This window comes from Brachionichthys hirsutus, chromosome 21, assembly GCF_040956055.1.
Source record: "Brachionichthys hirsutus isolate HB-005 chromosome 21, CSIRO-AGI_Bhir_v1, whole genome shotgun sequence".
Taxonomy (NCBI): domain Eukaryota; kingdom Metazoa; phylum Chordata; class Actinopteri; order Lophiiformes; family Brachionichthyidae; genus Brachionichthys; species Brachionichthys hirsutus.
The window spans coordinates 5,999,542-6,024,183 of NC_090917.1; the positions used below are offsets into that span (position 1 = coordinate 5,999,542).

Here is a 24,642-nt window from a genome sequence, read left to right on the forward strand (position 1 = left end):
AGAAGAGTCCTTGTTGCAGCTTGTTGCTCAGGAATGCAGTTGAGGTGTTGTTGAAACATGCTGGGAGAATCTCTGCAGCAGCTAAAGACAGATTTTCATTCTGTCGTTAGATGAACGGATGTTCAACACGGACAAAGCGAACGAAGCTTAGTGTAAAATACAACACAATGTTTATCATGCTGCTTACATCTGGAGCACCTTATGCTAAACCAGAACCTCCATTCAAGCTTTAACTGTTTTAACAAGCAAAACGAGTCATACTGGAAAGAATGAAGCCATCCAACAAGAGCTGTAATGTGTTAGCGTGGAGGTGGAGGAGGAGGAGTAGGGCCTGCTTCTGATACTAGAGGTGGAGGAGGAGGCACAACTCCTGACACAGGAGGAGGAGGAAGAGGGCATGTGTTAGTGTAGAGGTGGAGGAGGAGGAGGAGGAGGAGGAGGAGGAGGAGGAAGAGGGCCTGCTCCTGATACTAGGGGTGGAGGAGGAGGCACAGCTCCTGACACAGGAGGAGGAGGAGGTGGAAGGGGGCCTGCTCCTGGTACTAGAGGAGGAGGCGGAGGGGGAGGAAGAGGGCCAGCTCCTGATACCAGAGGAGGAGGAGGAGGAATAGGAAAAGTGGCATCTCCCGCTGGTGGAGGCGGGTACATGCCATTTGGTGGTGGAGGGAGGCCAGCATCCATAGAGGAAGGGGGAGGAGGGGGCATATTGGCGTTGAAGTTGTCATCTGGAGGGGGTGGGGGGGGCAGGGTGTCTGTGTTTAGGCTGGAGACGGTTGGTAAGGTGGGGACTGAAGGCGGAGGCACAGCGATGCCCAGACTGGATCTGCATTCAAGACAAAAACCAATCAGACGTTTGCTTGTCAGAAAGAGTTCAAAACACGAGAACCCCGATTTCTCTGCAGCTGGACAGGAGGGGGTCACATGGGTGACGGAGGAAACCGCTCAGCGAGGGTGGATGCAAAATGATTGTCATCACTTTAGCACAATGAGCAGAATTAAAGGTCGCACCGGTCGCTCCTTATCGGCTCTGCAGGGCAGCGGCGGCTGAACGGGACACACATCTGGATAAATTCAGGCTAGCTATTGATGCTACACTAAGCTAATTGGCGTAATGTTTATATTTTATTCTGCAGCCATTAGTGCGACATCGATCTCATCTGTCTCTCCACGAGGATCAAAAGGATCACATTTCTATAACTTAAATAAATTCATGCAGTATTTTGCTTATGCATCATTTACTATAATAATTTAGTCATGCACAATAAACATATTGCTAGAAAATGGGAGACTTTGTTTACGTACACAACAAAGTCTTTGCTGCTCTGGATGCTGTCTCCAGTCTCCGCCCTCTTTCTGGGCTGCTGCTCAATGAGCTGCTGGGAGAAAATGAAAGTTAAAAAAATGGTAAAGCATACATCGTACGCCATGGGTGCCATACTTTTTTTTATTGAAAACAAAAGTATGTAGGCTCAAGCGCCGTTTACAATTCCGTCTTTGATTTACCTGATGAAAACAGTGGCCAACGGCGTCCAAGCTGGAGTAGGATATTGGCGCTCTTGAGTAGCTTTTCTCCGGCTCCTTGCCTGATGCTGGTGGAGCCAAAAGCTTGGAGCGACTCTTGGCTTTGGGAGTAGTAAAAGCGCCGATCTCTCTCCTGGATACCTTCTCAAAGTGGATGGCGGCCGCCTGGGACGCAACACAGCACAAAGAATAAACATTGAGCTACCACCGGAACACCTGCAGAACTTGCACGCTTCCCGTGGAGCTCTCGCATGCCCTTTGGGTGAGAGTTGTTCCTCACCAGAGACACTAAATTGACTGAGGACTCCATGTCTTTGATCTGCATGGCCTGCGAGTCCAGCAGCCTCAGCACGGTGCTGGCCAGGCTGTTGATCTGGTAGGTCACGCTGGCCAGAGACTGTGCGGCCAAAGCCTTGGCTTCTTCAATGGCCTTGGTTGGATCCGACGCCTGCGGGGGTTTATAAAAGCAGGATACATTAGACACGTTTGTATTATAGGCGGTTCCCGATAAAAACCCTTTAGAATCGTACACAAATGAAAACGTAGCGACAGACTAGTCTAAAAGGGAATACTGTAGAAAGTTAAAGTAGTAATTCTCATGCAGAATGAGTCCAATCAGCATTGCACAGATGTTCTGATGGACTATTATTATTGATTTATGATCAAAATCGATAATCTAATGTGATGTTATTTGAACTATATGAATGTGCCACATCTTCGGGGCTGCTTTGAACACGGATTACAATTAGCTTTAGACGTACATGTAAAAAAAAAATATCTTGACCTGAGAAGAACTTTAAGCTGAAGCTGGTAAAAATATTTGTAGTCTAAGCTTACAGTATAGAAACTGTGTTTTACTCAAGCATCTAGTAAAATGCTTCTTGGGGCTCCTAGAACGTTCGCCCTTCAGCAGACAACGACTTTGTCTTCTCTCAATGAGCCTCACTCACCTGGGAATAATTATTCTCGCAGTACTCCGCCACTCTGAGCAGGTTGCTGTGGTTGTCGACCAGACGCTTCCTGGCCACCGGCGCCTCTTTAAATATCTGAGAAATAACTTCACAGCATTTCTTTTGCTCCGTCATTTCTTCTTCTCCCCCCACCCCAGCAGAGACGTGTTGTTCAGCAGCCTGGTCGCTCAAGCGGCGGAGAGAAGGCGGAATGACCGCGGGGGAAAGATTTCCAGCGTCTGAAAGCAGCAGGCTTCAGGGCAGGGCTGCAGCTGCTGCTGCAGGTGTTCGTCCAACAGGTAAGGGAACACCGTGCACGCGCCTGCAGGAGGGCTGAGATGATGTAAAAAGTAAAAGATGACAAGTTTTAAGACAATTTCATGCTTATATAAGGTATATAATATACGACACAAGGTAGGTATTACATTTAATGGGTGCGCCTGCGTTATTTGTAAAATCCACTAGGGGTCAGTGCAGGATACATTTTGAGAGTTGCAGGTATTGCAAACCTCATAATCAATAAAAAAAAAAATGTCATGCTCATTTTGAATTTGATGTCTGAAATATGTTTTTAAAAATGAAGTTGGGACAGGTTGATGTTCATCACCCTTTGTTTTATTAATCAGAATATTTATTTGTATAGTCGCACTTTGCAAAGCACAGTTACAAAGAGCTCTATAGACTGAAATCAAACCTGTACAGTTCAACGAAAAGTGTTTTAAATATAAGATACTGTGAAAAGAGTAAACAAAAGTAAACACATGGACATATAGACATATATTACACAGGTGATGGATAAAAAAAGACGATACATGACAGGTGTAAAATAAAAAGCTGTGAAGGAGTGGCGCCGACTTTGCCCCTCCTAAATGCGTCGGGCACGGAGATCCACAGCTGCAACGCATTGATTTACAGAGCATCCAAATTTATTTTGGAATAGGCGTTTGAACCCGCAGCGTCTCGGCCCTCCACGGCACATGTTTGACACCCCTGGGTGAGATGCTCGACAGTGTGGATAATGACTGTAGCCCTGCGATCCATACAGTGAAAAGGTCACTCATACATATTAAATCACATTCAAATCAAGTTTCATTTGAACTCTTTCAGTGCCAATAACGTCTAAAGCCGTCTTTTATAACCCAAACATTCACTGCCAACCCTGACATTGAAATCTGCCTCTCTTCAACGGCCAATAACTCCGGAATGGAAAATCGTAGGAACACACTTATTTTTCCGGATGAAAGAAGAGACTTTGATCTTTCATTTGTTCGCAGTTTGCTTTGTCTTTGTAAATAATATTCTGTGGGGATTGGAAAATCGTGCGACATGGGCGAAAACTGGGGAACTCAGCATAGAGCTGAAAATGGCTGGCACTGAAAGAGTTAAGTGAAATATTGTTGAACTAGACGGCACTCTGAGCACAAAATTCTAACTAGACTAACTGGTTTATCCAAATACCTGTGAACTACGTGGCATGTATCATTAGAGAGTCTGATGTTCGTAGGTGTCTCGTAAGTAAAAACTAACCGCCGATCTTTTTTTTGGTTTGTATTAAAGGGGTTCTTAGTGAAGGAGTGGCCCACGGTGCTGGTGAAGGTCGGGGAGAAGCTGCTGAAGTCATGAAGGTGGTGACATCTGAGGAGTAGAGAGGACGATGAAGGCTGAAGTGAGTAAGACAAGGGTGGGAGTGGGTGCAGTGGGGAGACGGAGAAAATAGGGCTGAGGCCTGATAGACGTTTGCTTATATGTCCTCCTGAGACCCAGCCAGTTGGCATGTCCTGTGTAGTGGACATTTGTCCATTACAGATGACATGCTAACCCAAAGCTGGGTCCCAGGAGGATATGCCATTATATTTTCAATAATGGAACGTAATTAACGATGACGTCTTAGAGAGCCTCAACTACTGTAGACATGCATATCTGACAGTATTAATAATAATAATACATTTTATTTATCACTTTTTTATCAACATTGCAAGATGTGTCACAAAAAGCAAAGAAAAAGACAGTAGAATGAAACAGAATAGTTTTGTAAAGTGCGATTGTATTGCTTGGAGTGATATATATTCTCCCATTTAATTTAATTATTTGGACTAACTTCTAATTCTTTCCTGATGAGTTACTGTAACGTTATAATCAAACTGAGGAAAGTATAGAAAACAATGCTTTCCTTTCTCCCATTATCTTCAGCTCCGTTCAATGTGGACATTAAATCACCTCACAGATAAATGATGCATACAATAAGTTATTAGCTAACGGCCTTTTGATCTTATAATTGTTCCCTTGAAACTCAGTCCTCCTCTGACAGCGATCCTTATCTGCTGATACGTGGTTATGGATGACTTTATTTCTTTATTGATCATTCCCCTGCTGTGTGTTGTTCGGCGCAATCTGAGATCATCGTGCCAAAGATTAAATTGATTAATGATTAAAAATATAAAAATGATTAAGATAACATGTATTTTTATTGCGTGGAAGGAATCAGTTGGTGGCAAATTGATATTGAAAATAATGATCTTTTTCTTGTGCTGTTTGATTTATCGGGAGGAATCCTACATTCCCTGGATCGACTCGTATTGATTTTTGTATCGTGCAGCCTTTCGGTATCTGACAGTGACAAATTGCTGTCATTTTGTTGCCTGTTAACAGCACTTTCATGTAATATGGTGATACAGATCCATTTTTAGATTTTGTCCATACAAAATAGCCAAAACTAAACCAGATTAAAGATCATTGTGTGCATGTGTGTCATTCAACATATATGTGAAGGAAATGCACTGGGCAGCAGTTAGAATGCCATCATGACATGACATAATCACACACACACAGCAGTGCAGCATCCTTGTCCGGTGGCACGTAACGCAAACCTGTTTGTGAAGAGTGGGTGTTTGGGGCCATCACCGCCTCTCCACACTTCACAGACTTCCATTAAAGGAGAGGCCAGATTGCAGACTGCAGGAAAGCAACAATGTCGGAGACACACTCACTAAGCCAGGCAGCAGTTAACACTCTTGGAGGACAGTTTTATTGTCTTTGTGCGCACACAACTATGAACTCTGTTTCAATTAGACATAAGGCACCTGCTGCCTTTCTCCCTTTCATTAGTTTTCAAGCCTCTTAGCTTAGAAAAGCAAAGTAAAATTTAAACTCTTCATACAGATTCTATATTTTTTAATGCTATCACACCATCGGCATGCACAGCCGTACACAACTTCACCTGATCACAGCGATCCATCTTCTGCATTAGCACAGCCAGGATGCCCTCAGCCAATAATTAGCTTGCTCACTCCAGGCGGTTTTGACATGTGCTTTGGGTTTCCAACGGTATCAGCAAGTATTTGCAGAACCTTGGGGATAATTATGACATCCATTATCTCTTTGGCAATAATCTCCCCTCTATGGCTTTGAACTAAATAAGATGAGGTGAAAAACTCCATAGAGAGGTCCGTCCAATAGAGTACCGGTAGACTGTAAATTGCATTAAAGTGCATTAAAAAAAAGAATTACATAAAAGTTAACACAGAAGATTGCTGAATCTATTTATATGACTAACATTAATTTTCTGTATAAAATAAATGTTGGTCATATGCAGCATCAAAATATTAATTTGATTTGATTACTAGCTAATAAAAACCATCACATAAATATAATGCATTATTGCCTCAGTTAGTTTATCCATGTTTGATTAGACTGGCTCTGAACTGATCACATATTCACCGTCCCTGTCTCCCTGTGAGGTGATGATGACTTCTGAAAAACACTCTGCACTCTAATTTAATCCAGAGTTAATTCAGTAATTAATTTAAAATGATTGCCTGTTATTGCTCAACTTCATGAGCGTGACACTTAGTTTTTTAGAGTCCTCTTATCTCCAAAGTAAAATGTCAGCATCATTAAATCTAACTTTTTATCTCTCTCAGAAGGACATTTCTTATCAGTAACATAATTTGAATGTCATCAGCGCAATTGAATAGTTTCATATGTGATTCAAAGACATATTTGATGTGATAAGCATTTGATATTATAAAGCTATTTGTATCTATGGCGTAGTCATGAAAAGAGCAACAAGTAAGATGGAGGAGAGGAAAAAAGAAAAATCAAAAGTAATAATACAAAATGAAATAAAAAGCCACACACTGCAGAAAGATCCGTTTACACTCCTAAAATAATTTTCGGCTTTTTAAGCCATAAAATTTATGATCTTTCCCTTGTGGAAAAGTCATGTGAACATCGTTATCTTTTATGGCCGTCACTGCTTCATTCTGAGTGGACTCATTTAGCAGAGTCACACTTCCTTGTTTTGCACGTTCATATTTGAGGCCTTAATATCCACAGTAATGTTATAGTCTAATGTTATTGTCAGAATCTGTATTGGACAATGATTTTTAAATTCTTGCTCAATTTTAATTAATTCAAATAATTAACTCCAGTATTCTATATTGTGGATTTTACCAGTGAGCATGCTGTCTTGAAATAAAAAAAATAACAGATTAAACTTTTAAAGTATCTGTGTCCTTTCAAATTAAGAGCACCATTATGTTTAAGTCTGAAATGTGAAATCTGGGAAAACACTCTCTGTCTCTGATTGAATGCAGCATTTATTATAATGAATAACAACTGTTAGTGCACCCCCAGAATGGCTTTGTACAAATGCAGTGTTGGAGACATCAATCATACTGACTCATTTGAAACAAGTTTTAAGATGAACTGCAGATCAAATAACAGTAATGGGCATTGTTTTCCAGCTGCAGCTGTTTTCGCAGTAAGAAATGATGTAACCTAGCATACAACTGGCAGACAGACACAGTTCCAGAACCAGATGGTGAGGAAAGTGAAGTCTTTTGCACTCAAAGAGCACGAAACGTCCCTCAGGAGTTTGTTGAAGCCAAAACAGAGTGAAAAGACTGAATATTTACAATTACATTCAGAGGCCTCAAATGGTGCTGGAGAAGCATTTGTGCTGTAACAGCAAACCCAGTTTAATAAATTGTGTTTTGAATATTTTTAAGGTGCAGCAGCAGCTTCTAAAATGTTCTTTTTCTGTTAGTGAAGCAGGAACCATGGTGCTATCGATGAGACTAAATTACATTGGATAAAAGGCATGCATTGTTTTCCTGTGAATCCGTCAGGCGGGTTGTCTACATGCAGCATGGGATGGCTGACTCCACCATTTATTATTAAACCACTATATAGAGAGCAGTGGCGGGCGGTGCATTTTACACCTAGGCCTTCAGTGAAGTCCTACTTAGTCCGACTTGAATAAATACCCCTAATAATACCATCATTTATGACACCACTGCTTTAGAAATAATGTACAAACACACACTTACGCACTAGTGGGTGCTGCATCACCTCAATCGTGTACAACACAGGATATTTTTTCCGGAGCATTTAAAAATCAATAAACTGCATCAGCAATTAAAACTTACCACTATACGTGGTACTATCAAAGTTATAAATAAAAGGGAATTTTTCCAAAGCGTTTTAAAGTCCACCATGAAGCTTTAAATTGCGAACTTGCAGTTTAATATAAGAAAGACTGCAATACAACGTGTTGTACTTCCACTACAATCACACAGCTGCACCGGCGCACCACATTATTTACACACATTGCATTTACAGTATATCTGTGATTTTATTTCGTTATCATGTTAAATAAATAAAATGTTGGTACTCACCAAAACGGCTGTCCCGTTTGAAAACAAAATCCATTCCCCTTTCTTAAAGTTCCTAAATCCAGTGTTGCTCCAAACATTAAATCGATCCCTTGCAAACAAAAGGCATTCCCAGCAGAACAATTTGCAGCGACTCTCGGAAGCCGGAAGCCAAAAGTTTGAAGCCTGGAAGCGGCGTACCAATCCTTTCCCCACCCGGGACAGGTTAGCTAGCTCCGGAGCTAGCTTGAAGCTAGCTCTCGTGAGCCGAAGCTAGTAGCTTCTCTGTAAAGGTCCGTCTTGAAAATGGCCTTTCAAGAATATCCACAACCAAATACACACTTTCCCCTCCTTCGGCCATTGTGGGTTAAAAGCGCAGGAATAATTGTAGTTTTATCTTCGGTGGGTCGCGCCGTACCGGTGCCAGCTGATTAGCCGATGACGCAATATGCCTAGCGCTGCCCTCGCACACGGAGTATCCAATCACAGGCAGGAAGGCCTTACTTTCACCAACTCGTGATCTGATTGGCTATCGCAACTGTCTATCAACTCTAAGAGCCAATCACAGGACGCGTTATTGAGTTGTGACGTGAGACAAGCAGGAAGGACTTGTTTCACCAACTCGTGATCTGATTGGCTATCGCAACTGTCTATCAACTCAACTCTACGAGCCCGTTCAGTCACACAACACAGACGGCAAGCAGCGCTGATTCTGAAGGTCTCGGACGGATAGTACTTGCCACTGGTACTATGAAATCCGCCTGGCAACACAAGCTAGCTGAATTCTGATTGGATAAAAACTCTCACCTAAAAATACATCACTGTAATATAATATAACATGAATGTGAAGAATATATATATATATATATATACATAAAATTAAATTGATTTTATCATAAATATGATCATGTATTCTTGATTTCTGGTTATGTTAGGCAAGCAGAGAAGGCCTTGCATGCCCTGACCGCCCGCCACTGATAGAGAGTAAACACAATATCATTTTGTGGAGATTTGACATCAGCTCCTGGAACACTTGCACCCCTCCACTCAATCAACCAAGGCCACATGAAACTCAGCACACCCCGACACGGGGCCGACAGCAGCCGTGAGAGGCTTTAAGCACAGGGTATATTTAAAAATACATATGTAGAACAGGTTTTATTCGACCCAGCTGTCCTAACAAATGACAAGAATGCAGATGGCTTGAAAGCCTTTGTGCTGCAGGACAGCTATGAACCTCCTCATTTTGATCACTAATGGGGTAACTTTTGCATTTTAATCCTGGCCTCATGAGGACAGCCACTGGTTCTGTTTGTAATAATATGCTTAATTTCATCTGATCAAAGGAGAGAAAGCTGTGCAGCGTTAAAAACAAGTTGTATAAACGACACAACTCAAGGTGAGCCTCTTTCACTGTTTTGCCACTTTTCCATTTATCTCTTCTAACCCTTTCAATCCTCAGCCTTCAATTCCATCACAGCCTCCTGTTTCACTCCCCTCCGCCTTTCGTTCCCCCCCCTCCATCACTAAGCTGAAGGGGGGAACTGAGGGGAAAGTATGTGGAGTCTCTTCCAGACTCACTAGTGCTGGTTATTGAGTATCAGTTGCTCTGCAGGCTGAAAAGCAAACAGATGCACTGTGTGTCGTGGCTTATCTCTCATCTCCTTAAGTATCATCAAAAAAAATGTGGTCAGCTGTTTGAATCCAGAAATAGAAGGGAGGGTGAATGGATAGTAATGAGGAAGAGAACTGGGATAAATAATTCCAGGGCTGTAATGTGGTAAGAGGGAAGGCTGCAGAGAAGTGTGGGCTGGGTTAAACTGGTATTTAAAAAAGCAGCTCGCTTTGCTTTTTGTGCATTTAACCAGCAGCCAGGCTGGTAGGCTAGGAGGGGGCTCAGTGAAGGAGTGGACGAAACGACAGCACCGGGCGGGGGGGAAGGTGTTGCTCTGACTTGATTGGAGCAAGAGCATTTCAAGCCTCCTAACTCTTCATTTTGCTGCTTTTCTCTTCCACTCTTTCCTGGGAGGAGGCGAGCCATGGGCAGGTTTCTGTGGACGCTGCTGCTGCTGCTGCCAGTCGTGGGACTCGCTGGGGCTCTGCGAGACGGCTGGCAGCCGGGGGAGTATGGCAGAAACTCAAGCGAGGCAGTAAGGTTCCTCAGCGACTACAACAGCACTGCTGAGGAGGTGTTATTCTACAGCGTCTCTGCCAGCTGGGACTACAACACCAACTTAACGGACCACAACTCTGCACTCCAGGTAGGACATCTCAGCGGGTCTCGAGCTTAGAGAAGGAGGTGTTAGCTGAACCTTCCTCCAACCGCTGGAATGAAGTCAGCCCAATTAGGTCAATTCATGCCAGTGCTTGCACCTTGCCACTGTAAATGCATGCATGGTCAAATGTTTCTGTGGAGCTGTGCCCTGCATGGTTTGGGTCTCGATTTGTCTTTCTCTCCAGAAGTGCATGCTCGGTTTCCTCCCAGCTCAGCCAACTCAGCCTGTGTGTTACTGTCGACATGAAACAGATCTGTCCGCCTGTGGTGAGAATGACTTTAGGTTTAAAATTAATTCCTAGCGTTAGGGCAGGGGTGGGCAAACGTTTTGACTCGCGGGTCACAATGGGTTCTAAAATTTGATAGAGGGGCCGGGCCAGGAACAGATGGATGGAGTGTTTGTGTGAACTAATATAAATGACATGTAAAAGCCATCACATGAAAGGATTTGGCCTTTTACATGTAGCATTACAGGGGAAAGGTCAAATGAATGAGGTTTAATTATAATAACATTTTATTTAATGATATAATTCGGCAGGCCGGATTAAAAAGCCCAACGGGCCGCATATGGCCCGCGGGCCTCAGTTTGCCCATCCCTGGGTTAGGGTCTCCACGCTATTATCTCAGCGATTCATTATTTTAACTGCTCAATAAACTTTCCCCAGATGGCTGTACCTGCTGCAAGATAATTTTACACACATGGGTAGTGTTTATGTTTCAATGTGGTAATACTTGTAGCCAATAAAACCTTTGTGGGGAATTTCAAAATGGGGCTATTTAGATGCAAACTATGAGACATTATATTAATAGCAGGTTGCAATGGTTTTGGAGGTTCACCCAACCATATGCCTGAGAATTATTTGCATAAACATTGAAGTCATGAGAGACCAGGATAGTAGCAATAAAGCAGGGGATATATTCATCCAGGCACAAGGCTGCAGGAGCCAATGAGACTGCAGGGTTCTGAAAGAGTGCTGACTTGCCTTCAGGCAGTCCGGCTCCTCTTTATGGATGCATGCAGACGACATAAACTCACACAGACATAAACTAATGAAAGCAAATGATCCAAGCGACACACTGGAGACAAAGCCTGTTTCTTGTGCTTGGACAGCTGTCACAGCAGGATTTCAGTGCACTGTTCAGGCGTTGAGCAGTGGTCTCCACACACACTGAACAGGTGTAGATGTGGCCCCCGCCTCACCAGTGTCAGTGGGGTCAGGCTGCAGAATGTGCTCAGTTTTCCAAGATGTGTTTGGGATTTGAGGTGAAAAATGAGCCAGCTTGTTAGTTGCCATGTGGATTTTTTTTCTTCTTCTCTGGGTGGATGAAAGATGGGATCAAAGTGGATCAGAGCACTGAGCTCCATCTGATCCGGCACTCAGGGGGGGAGCAGGAATACTCAGCCTGACAGAGAGTATTAGCATTCCACTTACTCTGCACTGTAAATTGTTGGAATCGTTACAATAAACAAACAGATTAGACTCCAGCATCTGCGTCCTTGTTCTCCATGTAAAGCAAGCGTATTTACACACACACACACACACACACACACATCCTTTTTGGCCCATGCAACTTTAGAGATGGGGGCAATTCAGTCTCTCTGCAAATGAGGCTTAGGTCAAGGATAAAACAGAATGAGGATTGGCTCAGGAGTATTCTAAAGAATACCAAGTGAAGCGAGTAGATATCAATGACTCCAGGATGGAATACCAGCTGCCTTCAAGTGTCATGAGACCTGAGGCTCAGTCATTCATCTCGCTGCACGCCGCCGCCGCCGCTTTCTCGTGCACTTCACTTGTGGTTTGACTTTCAAAGAGTTTTCATTAATGTTTGAAACATTTTCCAATCCAATCAGATTATTGCAGAAAACAATCCGATAATAATGTTTAACTTTTTTTCATTTAAGTTAAACTCTGTCTCATTCTGGGAATAATCACTCACAGTAGCATTTGGTTTAAGATAACTAAACAAATATAGATTTACCATTTAAATAATTACAGATCATGAGTATCTGTTAATAGAGAAGTTAACCAATTACAACACAGATTACAGTTTAGACGTTGAGGGAATAGAAATCAGTAGAAACTAAATATGCACCGATCAATTGGTAACGATTTCCTTAATTTTGGGGGGACCGGCGATCGGCCCATTCCTATATGAAACCTCTGCAAAGGTCTGAAAGTCAGCCGCTGTCTCCTTCTGCTCTGCCATGAGGTCACTGACAGGCCCGATTACTTGCCCCAGCCTATTGCGCCGCCCCCTGCAGCATTGAAAGCGAGTGCCTGTTTAGCTTGGCTGGACATGCAGTTTTCCTGTAAGTTATTGCAAGTTATTAGAATATTTTCTGAAATAGACTCAAAGCTGCTGCATTTGGGCATTTTTTTCTATTTTACACTACAAGAAAGAAAACCTAAAACCCAGGACACCTTATTGGTGGTTTCGGTTATTTATTTATTTTAGTTTGCCCTGTCGATAGTTATTTTATTTACTACCTCAAACCTTGTGATTTCCTTTTATTTGTAAAAGCAAAATACTGCTGTGCATTTTATTTTTGGTGAGAGGCTCTACAGTGTGACCTGTGGCACAGGTTTTATTTGTTTTCAATCAAATAAGAACATTGGAACATTGAAGGTGTATGCTGTCAGTGATCGGCCAGAGAACTGCAATCGGTGCACCCATAGTAGAAACACATGACAGCCTTATCGTTACTGTGCCTTCGGTTGAAAATGTGATTGGATGCCTGCACAGGTGGAGGCATAGTGGAAGAAAAAAAAAAGAATCAGAAAGTGATTAATGCCTCGAGTAATCGGCACCCATTTTCTTCCAAAAACGTCACTGGAATGGTTCTACTGTACCGTCGGTTTGATCGGGATGCGTGTTGAGCTGGGAGCAATAATTGCTTGCTCTGTTGTTACATCAGCAATACTGCACATATTTCTACAAGTATGACAACGCTTGCGTTACTGGAGCGTCTCTCGGCTTTCACATGCTGCAAAAATTATGAGGCCGATAAAATATGAAGGCGCCTTTGATTAAAATAAATTATCTGCATAATGGTCCACCACCTTGACTCCAAACCATCTCCATTATACATGTTGAGAACACCTATAGTGGATGCGTGACCAGAGCGCCATAAAGCAAGGTCGGGTATAAATGTACTTAAGCAATAGAGGAAGTTTTATTTTAAATATGATCCTCGTGGTTGGGTTATTCCACTTCAGTCCTTGATCCCTATAAATATTGAGGAGTGCTCGTTTGACAAAGGGCAGATGTCTCAGATAAAGATGAAGACACAGCCTTTCTTCCTGACACGCATCTGCATGGCAAAGATGTGACCGAATGACTGGGAAATAACGTCCTTGTCCTCTTCACTGAGCAACTTGTCAGAAAATACTGTTTTAATGTGTAAAGAAGTGAAATAATTGAAGCTCCATCGTGTTTATTAGCCCATATTGACACACTTGAAGTAGGAATCACTGAATCGCTTTCACTCACATCCTCCTCCTCATCTTTAGGTAAATGCTTCTCTGGAGGAGCAGGCCTTTTCATCAGCGTGGGGGTTAAAAGCCAAGGACGTCTTCACTCCAGACCTGCTCACTGACCCTCAAGACATTAAACTGATGGAAAAGATCAAGCTGCTGGGAGTTGCCAACCTGCCTCTAGTGGAAAGAGAAAAGGTTTGATTCTCTTTCATATTTTCTGTTTCTGTGCTGATCCCTCCCCCCCCCCCCCCAGAGATTGACTTAAAATTTCTTTTTTTCCACCCCCCAGTATAACACAATTCTCAGCACTATGGATAGTATCTATTCAACAGCAAAGGTGTATCCAGAGCCAAACATAAGCTGGAGTCTGGAACCTGGTGAGTAAATATGGACGAGATATATGTGATGTGGACGTTTTCGAGCTATTAGGAAAAAGACGAAGCAACGTGGCAATGTGCAGGAATAAGGAACACAAGAGCAACATGGGTGGGAAGTCGAGGAAGAAAAACAGTTGTAAGTGGTTGAGATCTTATCTCCTCTTGGAAAAGTAACAGGATGCGCAAATTACTTCAGAGAGGTCTCCAAAGGAAGTGTTATGGATGTGCCCAAGAGCATTGAGTGAAAAGCCGTAGAAACGGCGTGTAAGCAGCTCTTAAGGCTGGCAGCGGGATTTCTGAACAATGGCTCTGTGTTAATTGATGGGTAATTGATAGAAATCCTTGCCAATAACACCACAACATGGGCAAAAACAATAGTTTGTGTATGAATAGAGTCACCTTGTGAACATAAAGATCGCTTGCCTTCATTATCCTGAAAGCTCTTTAAGGATTATTGCGCTCTTAAAAGAAAAGGCGGAACAGAGACCAGAGAGCAGGACACTTTTATACGTTCACAGAGGTCATCAAAACAAACGCTTACCTTTTTCCACCATTCCAAATCTCTCGTGGTGTTCAGTGTTCTTTCCTTCCCCCTTTCTACATCCTGCAATTGTGAAGATAAACGTTTTACATGACACTCAGAATAGTGTGGAATTGTCAAATTCATACAAAATATCTTGGATAATGTGTTTCGCCGCCCTTTTTCCGGCTGAGAGGGAATGAAGTCATCCAAACATCAATACGTCTCGAGTTATTTATTTGTGATGCCAGATCAGATCAGTTTCGCTTTTCTTGATTTTGTTTCCAGAGCTCACTGACATCATGGCCACGTCCAGGAGCTACAAGAAGCTGCTCTACGCCTGGGAGGGCTGGCACAATGCGTCGGGCGTACCGCTCAAGACGCTCTACCCAGCGTTTGTGGAGCTCAGCAACAAGGCATCTCAGGCTGATGGTGAGAACGTTTCTTCGTTTCTGACCGCGAAAGCATGAAAGTTTCTGTCAGCTAACCGACATTCCGGAATGCCAGGGGAACAAAGGAATGGAAATGACTGACAAAGCAATGGGAAACATTTTGTCCTGTTTAGGATTTGCGGACACTGGAGATGAATGGCGCTCTTGGTATGACAGTCCGACTTTTGAGGAGGATCTTGAGGGCCTGTACAGAACCATTGAACCCCTCTACCAGAACCTGCATGCCTTTGTACGTCGCCAGCTTTACAACAAGTATGGTCCCAAATACATCAATCTTAAAGGACCCATCCCCGCTCACCTGCTAGGTAAGGCCAACCATTGTTACACTGCTATAATTCTTTGACAAGATCCATAAGAGGCGACGGCGGGGGGGGGGGGGTTCTAGTGGATTTTCCCCACAAACACAGGATGCAACTCTGAGTCCTGAGCAAGGTTGAGTGGACACATGAGCTTAATGCATGAGTTTGTGCAACAATTAGCAGATTTTAATTGTTTGAGGAACTTGTGCTATTAGAGCACATTCCTGACACAGCACTCCCCGACATAAACATTTATCATTGACTTGTAAAAACCTTCAAAGATGTAATCACACGCCTGGAACAATACAAGCTCTGAGACTGAGACATCAACGTCACGTCATTTGGTGTGCGTATCCCATTATTATAGCATCCCATAAGTTTTTGCCCGTGTGCTTTCTTCAATCGCAGGAAATATGTGGTCCCAGACGTGGAACAATATTTATAGTATGATGATCCCATTTCCTAACAAACCCAACATGGATGTGACTGATGAAATGGTCAAACAAGTAAGTGTGTGTGTGTGTGTGTGTGTGGGGGGGGGGGGGGGGGGGGGATATTTCATCCAGAAAATTCAATGATCTGTGTTTTAACATGATTATAGTTCTGCCATGCATCACTAAACGGAGTGTGATTGTTTCCTCCTTGCAGGGCTATAATGCCACGCACATGTTCCGTGTATCCGAGGCGTTCTTTGCCTCGCTGAATTTAGAGACGATGCCCGAGGAATTCTGGAGTGGATCCATGCTGGAGAAGCCTGAAGGTCGTGAAGTAGTGTGCCATGCATCCGCCTGGGACTTTTACAACCGCAAAGACTTCAGGTAGCGAGAACAAAGACGTTTAGTCTAGTTTAATAAGGTAATTACTTGATAAATTAGAGGCCAACACAAATGAATTAACCATTTACAAGAGACTCCAGTGTAGATAGCATTCTGGATTTCGATCTTTCAAGGTAGATCTTGTGGAAGTTTAAATTCATTGTATGTGTAAGTAGGGGTTTTTCTTCTTCTGGTTTTGGTAGAGCATTTTTGATGATAAACCCCTTGAATTAAATCTGAAAACCAATAAACTAAGACTTAGTTCATTGAGTGGTAATCTTAAAGTCAGATTCATTAATTGATTGCATTGATGGGTCATCCTCTGCAGAATCAAGCAGTGCACCACAGTGACGATGGAGCAGCTCTTTACTGTGCACCATGAGATGGGGCACGTCCAGTACTACCTGCAGTACAAGGACCTGCCTGTCGGCTTCCGTCGTGGGGCCAACCCTGGCTTTCATGAGGCCATTGGGGATGTTATGTCTCTCTCAGTTTCCACACCCAAGCATTTGAGCTCTATTGGTCTGCTGGACAAAGTGACCGATGACATTGGTAAGGCCCCGTTCACGCCCTCCCACTGATCAGATGTGGATGTTTCAAGTCAAACTTTTTCAGCATCGGATTTTTGTGATGTTCTTCCAGAAACTGATACTAACTACCTGTTAAAGATGGCTCTGGAGAAGATAGCCTTCCTTCCCTTTGGCTACCTCATTGACCAGTGGAGATGGGGCGTCTTCAGCGGACGTACACCTCCGGATCGGTACAACGCCGACTGGTGGTACCTCAGGTAGCCTTTCATACACAGGTCCAACATATTCAGGGCAGCTTGGCAAACATCATTATTCCCTTTCATGTCCATGCAGCAATGAAACTAAAATCAACCTGCCAGCGCCTTAAATGTTCAATAAGTAACTTTCTACATCTTTAATCGATTAAAAAAATAAAATGTACAAACAACTAGATTTTAAGTGCTAGATGTGTCTCTAAGGTGGAGACCCAGAGTTTGCTAAATTTACACTAACCTCCTAACTAGCCATTTCCTGTTTTTTTATGCTATTCTAATCTAATCAACTGGCAACATTTAATCTGCTGTTTGAATATCAAGCCACGCTGAGAATGAAGGAGAGCGCTAATGTCAGTCTGCCCCAGGGCAGCTGTGGCTAGCAGCTTACAACCACCAAGTATGGAGTGAATGAATAATGCACAACGTAAAGCGTCTTTGGGTGCCCAGAGAAGCGCTATATAAAGCCAACGCATTATTATTATTATTATTATTAATGTCCAGTTGACATTTTTATGGGACACATAAAACAATCTTTTTCTCCTTTATGTTTAATTGTAAAGGACAAAATATCAAGGCATCTGCCCAGCCACCAGGCGCACAGAGGAGCATTTTGATCCTGGAGCAAAGTACCACATCCCTGGAAACACCCCATACATCAGGTATGTAAAAATGCATATATGCAAAAAATATTAGCAATATAAAGAGTTAAATCATGTGACGTGGGAGCAGGAGCTATTTGGTGTGCTGTTCTGATGAAGGGCTGTTTGTGTAAGAGGGAGTCAAGGGTATTATAACAAGATAAAGGGAATTTAAAATGCAATAATGGCTATTGAACTAGGAATTAAGTCATTGTCTGCTCTATTCCACAGTGAATTACTGGTGTTGTGTTAACAATCCTGTTACTCCACAATAGTAGGAAGTTTGTCACAGGAGTGTAGGAAAATCCTCTGAGCCTCGCTAACGATGAAAGGGATTGATTTAAATCAGCAAACACATTCTGATCAGTGGTTGTTAAAAGCATGCTTCTACACAGTTGGCTCAATTGTTCTTGGTAGTTGTGCAGTAGGTGTCGTGAAATGTGAAAGCATTCAGTCTTCTCTTACTTTAATGCCATTGCCTGCTTTAAAGAATTTACCAGCAGTATTACCTTTTGTTTTTGTTACTTCAAGACATTCTAGATTTTCTGTCTAATTATTTTCCACTGAATGTTCTATCCCCAAAGGCGTGACGATTCTCTCTCTCCCTTTTTTTGGATGGTTCCCCCCCCTGCAGATATTTTGTCAGCTTCATCCTGCAGTTCCAGCTTCATGAGAAGCTGTGTCAGGCCGCCAGTCACACCGGACCTTTGCACAGATGTGACATCTATCAATCTAAAGAAGCAGGGGCTATTTTGAAGTTAGTAATCTGTTGGGACCGCCATTGTTTATTCCACAATGCATGACCAAACCAGCATCAGTAAGAAGTGATCTCATTCTACGCCTTCCAGGAAAATTCTTCAAGCTGGTTCTTCCAGACTTTGGGCCGACGTTCTCCTGGATGCTATCGGCACCAGAAATTTGAATGCCAGCTCGCTGATGGAATATTTTCGCCCCATTACCGAGTGGCTGATCACGCAAAATGTGAATGAGACCTTGGGATGGCCTGACTTTAACTGGGTCCCCCCTGTCCCTGAAGGCTACCCTGAGGACATTAGTAAGTGTGGACACTGAGTAAAAGTGGATGCTGTGGGAGGAAATGCAGTATAAGAGTTAGGCTGCATTAAAAAAAAAAAGTGTTCTAGAGTGAAGATGTGTTAAAAATGGTTAGAGTTCACATTGTAATCACGATTCGCACCTCATAATTTTGTCAGTAAATGGACTGTACTTAAGAAGTCCTTCTCCTCGTCTGTCCAGACAAGAACACAGACGAGATGGATGCCCGGACATTTCTGGACGAGTACAACAGCACAGCAGAGGTGGTGTGGAATGCCTACACGGAGGCCTCCTGGAACTACAACACCGACATCAATGACGTCAATAAGCAAGCTATGGTGAGGTCTGACTGTCTGAGTCCACAAAGATCGCCTCATCAACACTGTCTCTCAAATGAAATGGAACTGACTCGATCGCCAAATAACAGAAATAAACAGAAATAATTCACTTTTTAGCTTGAGAAGAGCCTGGAGATGTCAGACCACAGCCTGAAGTATGGAGAGAAGGCCCGCCAGTACGACACCACAGACTTCCAGGATGGCTCGGTGAAGCGCATCATCAAAAGGCTCAGAGATATTGAGCGAGCTGCTCTGCCCTCCGAGGAGCTGAAAGAGGTGTGGAGGAATAGCCGGGAGAAAAATTCTGATGCATTCAATAACAACTACAGCCATTATCAGTGTGTCCGTCTACATGATTCTGGGATAATCAAGCTAAATATTTACAATATATCGGAACCAGATGGCTGCTGACCCTTTCACTCGTATCAGATGTTTGATGGATGCCTTTTCTTTTGCAGTACAACACGCTAATGTCCAACATGGAAAGCAATTATAGCGTTGCTGAGGTCTGCAGAGAAAATGGGACGTGCCACCCACTGGATCCAGGTAAGACTGCATTCCTTTATCTTAATAGGAAGGGCTTTTCTCCTGATGAACACATAAAATGCATTTCTTGGTAAATTAAGCAAGTGGGGAAAAACTTAAATAATTATAATAGGTCAACTTAGGTCTTGAATTTCTAAAGGAGAAACTAAGCCGCTGTCAAAATGAATTCACTGTGACACTGACAAATATCTTGCAGCTGCGATTGTTGTGATTAAAGAACGTCTGTGTTCCAGATCTGCAGAAGATCATGGCACAATCCAGGGATTATGACGAATTGCTGTTTGCCTGGAAAGGATGGAGAGATTCTGCTGGCAAAGTGCTTCGCCAGGATTACAAGAGATATGTTGAACTAGCCAACAAAGCGGCCACACTCAATGGTATGACCTTTTAAGAGTAATTTTACACTCACAAAAAAAAATCATCTTCCCTCACTCATCAGCTGAATAAAAAAGTGGGCAGAAGAGCGCAGTAGAAGAATGTCATTGTTCAGACAAAAGGCTGTTTTGAAGACCAAATGAATCTTAAATTTAATCATGATGGAGCACGGCTGATTTATATTATTGGGAGACAGGAACTGGAAATAACTTCCAAGTTGCTGATGAATGCTTTTGTCCCTGGTGCTCTTCATAGGTCACGCTGACAACGGTGCTTTCTGGCGCTCCCTTTATGAAACCCCCACCTTTGAGGAAGACCTGGAGTCTCTGTGGAAGGAGCTGGAGCCCCTCTATCTGAATGTGCACACGTATGTCCGTCGTGCTCTGCACAAGAAGTATGGCTCTGAGCACATCAACCTGAAGGGGCCCATTCCTGCTCATTTACTGGGTCAGTGACAAGAGGGAAGTTCTAACGTTTCAGGAGTTGAGGCCTCATCAGACGAGTCTACCTCACTTTCCTGTTTCTTTTTGCACGTTCCAAATGTTGCACTGTGCTTATAAACACGTGTTTACATTTTTTGCACTGATCTCTTGCCTTTTAGAGTTCTTATATTTTTTTTCGATACATAGTACAGAATTTTTTTCTTTCTGTGTGCTGTGTTTATTCTCAGAGAGCGAGAGAGGGAAACAGTTTTTTCCATTTCGCCTGCGTGCTCAATTGATAAGAAAGGAATCCTGAATCTTCACAATGGAATTTAAAAGATTCTAACGCTCAGGCCCAAACTCTCCTTTTATGTGCAGAGGAGACCCCATTGATATTCTGTTCTCGGCTGGAGATTCACTGGGATTTAGGAGGGATTTAATTTGCTTTCAGAGGCATCCAGCATGATATTGAATGTGACAGTTCCATACGACTCGGACCGGCCTGACTTACAGTCGTAAATCACCCGAGTCACTCTGGCAGAGTGGAGGATGTGTTGAAATCATACATTTTTTAAGCATAAAAATAAAATGTGTGCCACCTTCTGTCCTTGCAGGCAATATGTGGGCGCAGACATGGTCTGGAATAATGGATTTGGTCATACCCTATCCAGATGCCACTCAGGTCGATGCCACGCCAGCCATGGTAGCACAGGTGAATCAGCACCTCGTCCAGCTGTTACATAAAGAACACTGGTGCACACATGACCACGCTCTCAAAGCACACACGCTGATGCAATCAGAGTTCAGGGATCAGTTTGTTTCAATGTAGAAGGGATCAAGCAGAATGAGGATATAGAAGATGTTAATGGCACTATATGAAAGCAGAAGTTATCCATAACTGCCATAAAGTATACTTCTTGAATACACTCTATACATATTTTTGAGGCGTACGTGCTGTCCCTTTCAGAACTGCAGTCTGTTTACAATATGTGAAGTCATTTTTTATTTTATCTTTTCAAATAGAAATAGAAATCTTTTCAAATGTTGAAATATAACATTTCCTGGAAACATGTTAATATACACACAAACTCATCTACAGCTTCTGCAATACTTTACTCTTCTCCTGCTCAGGGCTGGAACGCTCTTAAAATGTTCCAGGAATCGGACAAGTTTTTCACCTCTCTTGGCCTGCTGCCAATGCCACCAGAGTTCTGGAACAAGTCAATGCTGGAGAAACCTGATGGGCGGCAGGTTGTGTGTCACGCCTCAGCCTGGGACTTCTATAACCGGAAAGACTTCAGGTAAATGTCTTTATTGGTTCTCTTCAGTGAACCTTTGACTGTAGCAGCAGCTAAATAAAATATGACACAAAACTAATTTTGTGACACAAAAGCACATACGTACTGGAAACCACCAAAAACGTTACCTATTGAAATTCAGATTATATTCTTTCTAATTCATTGTAGTAGCAAACTATTAAAATGCAGTCCAGGAAGTTGCAAGTTTTCAATAATCAAGGCTTGTCTGTGTCTCCAGGATCAAACAGTGCACTGTCGTCACTATGGACGATCTGATCACGGTGCACCACGAGATGGGCCATGTGCAGTACTTCCTGCAGTACAAAGACCAGCCTGTGTCCTTCCGTGACGGAGCCAACCCAGGCTTCCATGAGGCCATCGGCGACGTGCTGGCCCTGTCTGTGGCCACCCCCAAGCATCTACTGAGCATTGGCCTTCTGGACAAAGTTGAGAACAACCCTGGTGAGCGATCACACCCATGAGTTAAATATAAAGAGGTGATGCCATACCACAATTACGTGGTCCTGTTCACGTGTCCAGAGAGTGACATCAACTTTCTGATGAGCATGGCGCTTGACAAGATCGCATTCCTACCTTTTGGCTACCTGATGGACCAGTGGAGGTGGAAAGTCTTCGACGGCCGCATCCCATCGACTGAGTACAACAAAGAATGGTGGAACCTCAGGTGAAGATTACAAATGTGATGCATATTATTCTAGGTAAAATAGTTATTAACGGAAGCTCAGTTAATAAAGTTAATCAGTAATATGTGTATTGATTGTGCAAATGTTAATTGCACTTATAAATGATTGACTTCAATGAAAACAAAGTTAGATTTTATTGCTTCTCAGAATGAAGTACCAAGGATTGTGCCCACCTGTAGCCCGGACTGAGGATGACTTTGACCCAGGTGCAAAGTTCCATATCCCTGCTAATGTGCCTTATGTCAGGTAAATGTATTCATTATCAGTCCGAGCCAACAGGACACCTGATAAACGAGCACAGCCAGACTGATATCTGCTTCAATTCGTTATGGATGGATTAGATAAATATTTTATAACTTGTGCTTTTACTCACATGGCCTTTATCAGGCGTTAATTTCAAAGTGCATCGTTCTTTTGTGCTGGGCTGTTTTTTCTCGACTAAAAGAGTTGCGATTGCTTATGTCTATTGATCTACGATCAGGTACTTTGTCAGCTTCATCATCCAGTTCCAATTCCACAAGGCCTTGTGCGACGCTGCCAAGCATGAAGGACCTCTACATACCTGCGATATCTACAAATCTAAAGAAGCTGGGAAGCTCATGGGGTTAGTACGCATCAATACAGGATGCACAGATCCGACATGCAAACCTTTGAATGTGTTTCCACAAATATCATTAATATATCATTCGTATCTCATATTGTGTTTCTAAGTCTTGCTTCTGATCTTTCTCTCCTCTGACCACCTCCTCTGACCTGCATTAATGTCTGCAGTGATGTGATGAAGTTGGGCTTCAGTAAGCCTTGGCCAGAGGCTATGGCCATGATCACCGGCGAGTCCAAAATGAGTGCCCAGCCACTCATGCAGTATTTCCAACCCCTCATTCAATGGCTGGAAGAAGAGAACAACAAGAACAATGATATTCGTGGGTGGCCTGAATACAACTGGACACCTTCAAGTCCTGGTATGTCAATGCAGTTGTGCATAGTAGATCTGTGTTTAAATAAGTTTTCAAATCTCCCAAACAAATGTGTCTTGAGCTCCTTCAGAGAGAGAGAAAAAAAAAAACCTGGAACTCATTTTGATTCTCTCCTGCTGCGGCTTATATCGAAATCAATCTCCTGCACTTCTTGTTTTACTGATGAGATCCTGCTGAAAGGATGTACAGTATACAGATTAGATTGGTGGGATTGTGAGCAACAGGGCGATGGATAGCATGAGGAAGAGAGGGTGGGGGTTCTGCAAGAAGCAAGGGAGAGAGAGCATAAGTGCAAACATGGGTAAAAGTGTGAAAAGAATATAACGGGTGGAAATTGATCTTTGTTTCTTCAGGTAGTGACAAAAGGTAAACTTCCCTGCTGTCAGAAAATCCCAAACAGGGTCCCATTTCTTGAATATTATCCAATTTAAAATCTACACCAGCAGCATTTTCATACATGTTCAACTTGGAACTTTCATACATATATATATGTAGATAAATATGTGAACTGTGAATGAGTATATTTGAGTGATGAACAACCGGCCAGCGCTCATTTACTCTTTATCTCATGTGTGTCCAGCAGTTGCAGAAGTTAAGACTAACAAAGTCGACTTCCTGGGTATGAGTATGAACAGCTCAGCGGCTGCAGCCGGCCAGTGGATCCTGCTGGTGCTCGGTTTGGTCCTCTTGGTAACCACTATCCTATTGGTCCACAAGTACAGGAAGACAAAAAAGCAGATGAAGAAGTCCTCATCCATGATGGAGCTCAAGTAACAGGACTAGACATCAGTGACGGCGCCAGTAAGCCCGGCTGAATGTAGCAGTGCCAAACCCAATGTGAACATCCGTTTTTGTGCAGTGCATCTCACCAAATTTGCACATCTTTTTTTTTGGTCTGCCTCTTTTAACTAGTCTTGTAAAAAAAAAAAATTGTACATACTTTCATTTAATTTTTGCCTATGCAAAAAAGAGATTTAAATTTTGTAATTTATTTGCGACATTTGATGCTTTGGGAGCATTTGTTTTTAAATGAATGTTTGTAAAGTAAAGTGTGTAAGAAATTTGAAACATTTGATTTTCTTTTATGTTGGACGCTCTTGCATTTGTACAATAAAGACATTAAAATGTGTGTTCTGCCTTTTCACGCAAGATGATCTGAGAC

At 42.8% G+C, this 24,642-nt stretch overlaps 2 protein-coding genes across 2 annotated transcripts; one reads left to right on the forward strand and one right to left on the reverse strand.

Moving 5' to 3' along the window:
• Positions 1–402: 402 nt before the first annotated feature.
• abi3b (ABI family, member 3b) lies at positions 403–2,606 on the reverse strand. The gene is made up of 5 exons (XM_068754880.1): positions 2,472–2,606; positions 1,802–1,969; positions 1,504–1,686; positions 760–823; positions 403–725 (listed from the first exon to the last, which is right to left on the reverse strand). The coding sequence occupies exons 1-5, from the start codon at positions 2,604–2,606 to the stop codon at positions 403–405; spliced, it is 873 nt and encodes a 290-aa protein (XP_068610981.1).
• An 864-nt stretch (positions 2,607–3,470) lies between these two features.
• Positions 3,471–24,592, forward strand: ace (angiotensin I converting enzyme (peptidyl-dipeptidase A) 1). The gene is made up of 26 exons (XM_068754954.1): positions 3,471–3,480; positions 10,163–10,386; positions 13,916–14,077; positions 14,172–14,259; positions 15,068–15,211; positions 15,345–15,536; positions 15,939–16,036; positions 16,179–16,348; positions 16,674–16,897; positions 16,988–17,132; positions 17,690–17,788; positions 18,402–18,524; positions 18,616–18,821; positions 19,022–19,158; positions 19,276–19,434; positions 19,617–19,704; positions 19,938–20,081; positions 20,335–20,526; positions 21,116–21,213; positions 21,633–21,802; positions 22,038–22,261; positions 22,340–22,484; positions 22,651–22,749; positions 22,985–23,107; positions 23,275–23,465; positions 24,061–24,592. Exons 1-26 carry the CDS (start codon positions 3,471–3,473, stop codon positions 24,252–24,254), a joined length of 3,849 nt encoding a protein of 1,282 aa, XP_068611055.1. The 3' UTR covers positions 24,255–24,592.
• The last annotated feature ends 50 nt before the right edge of the window (positions 24,593–24,642 follow it).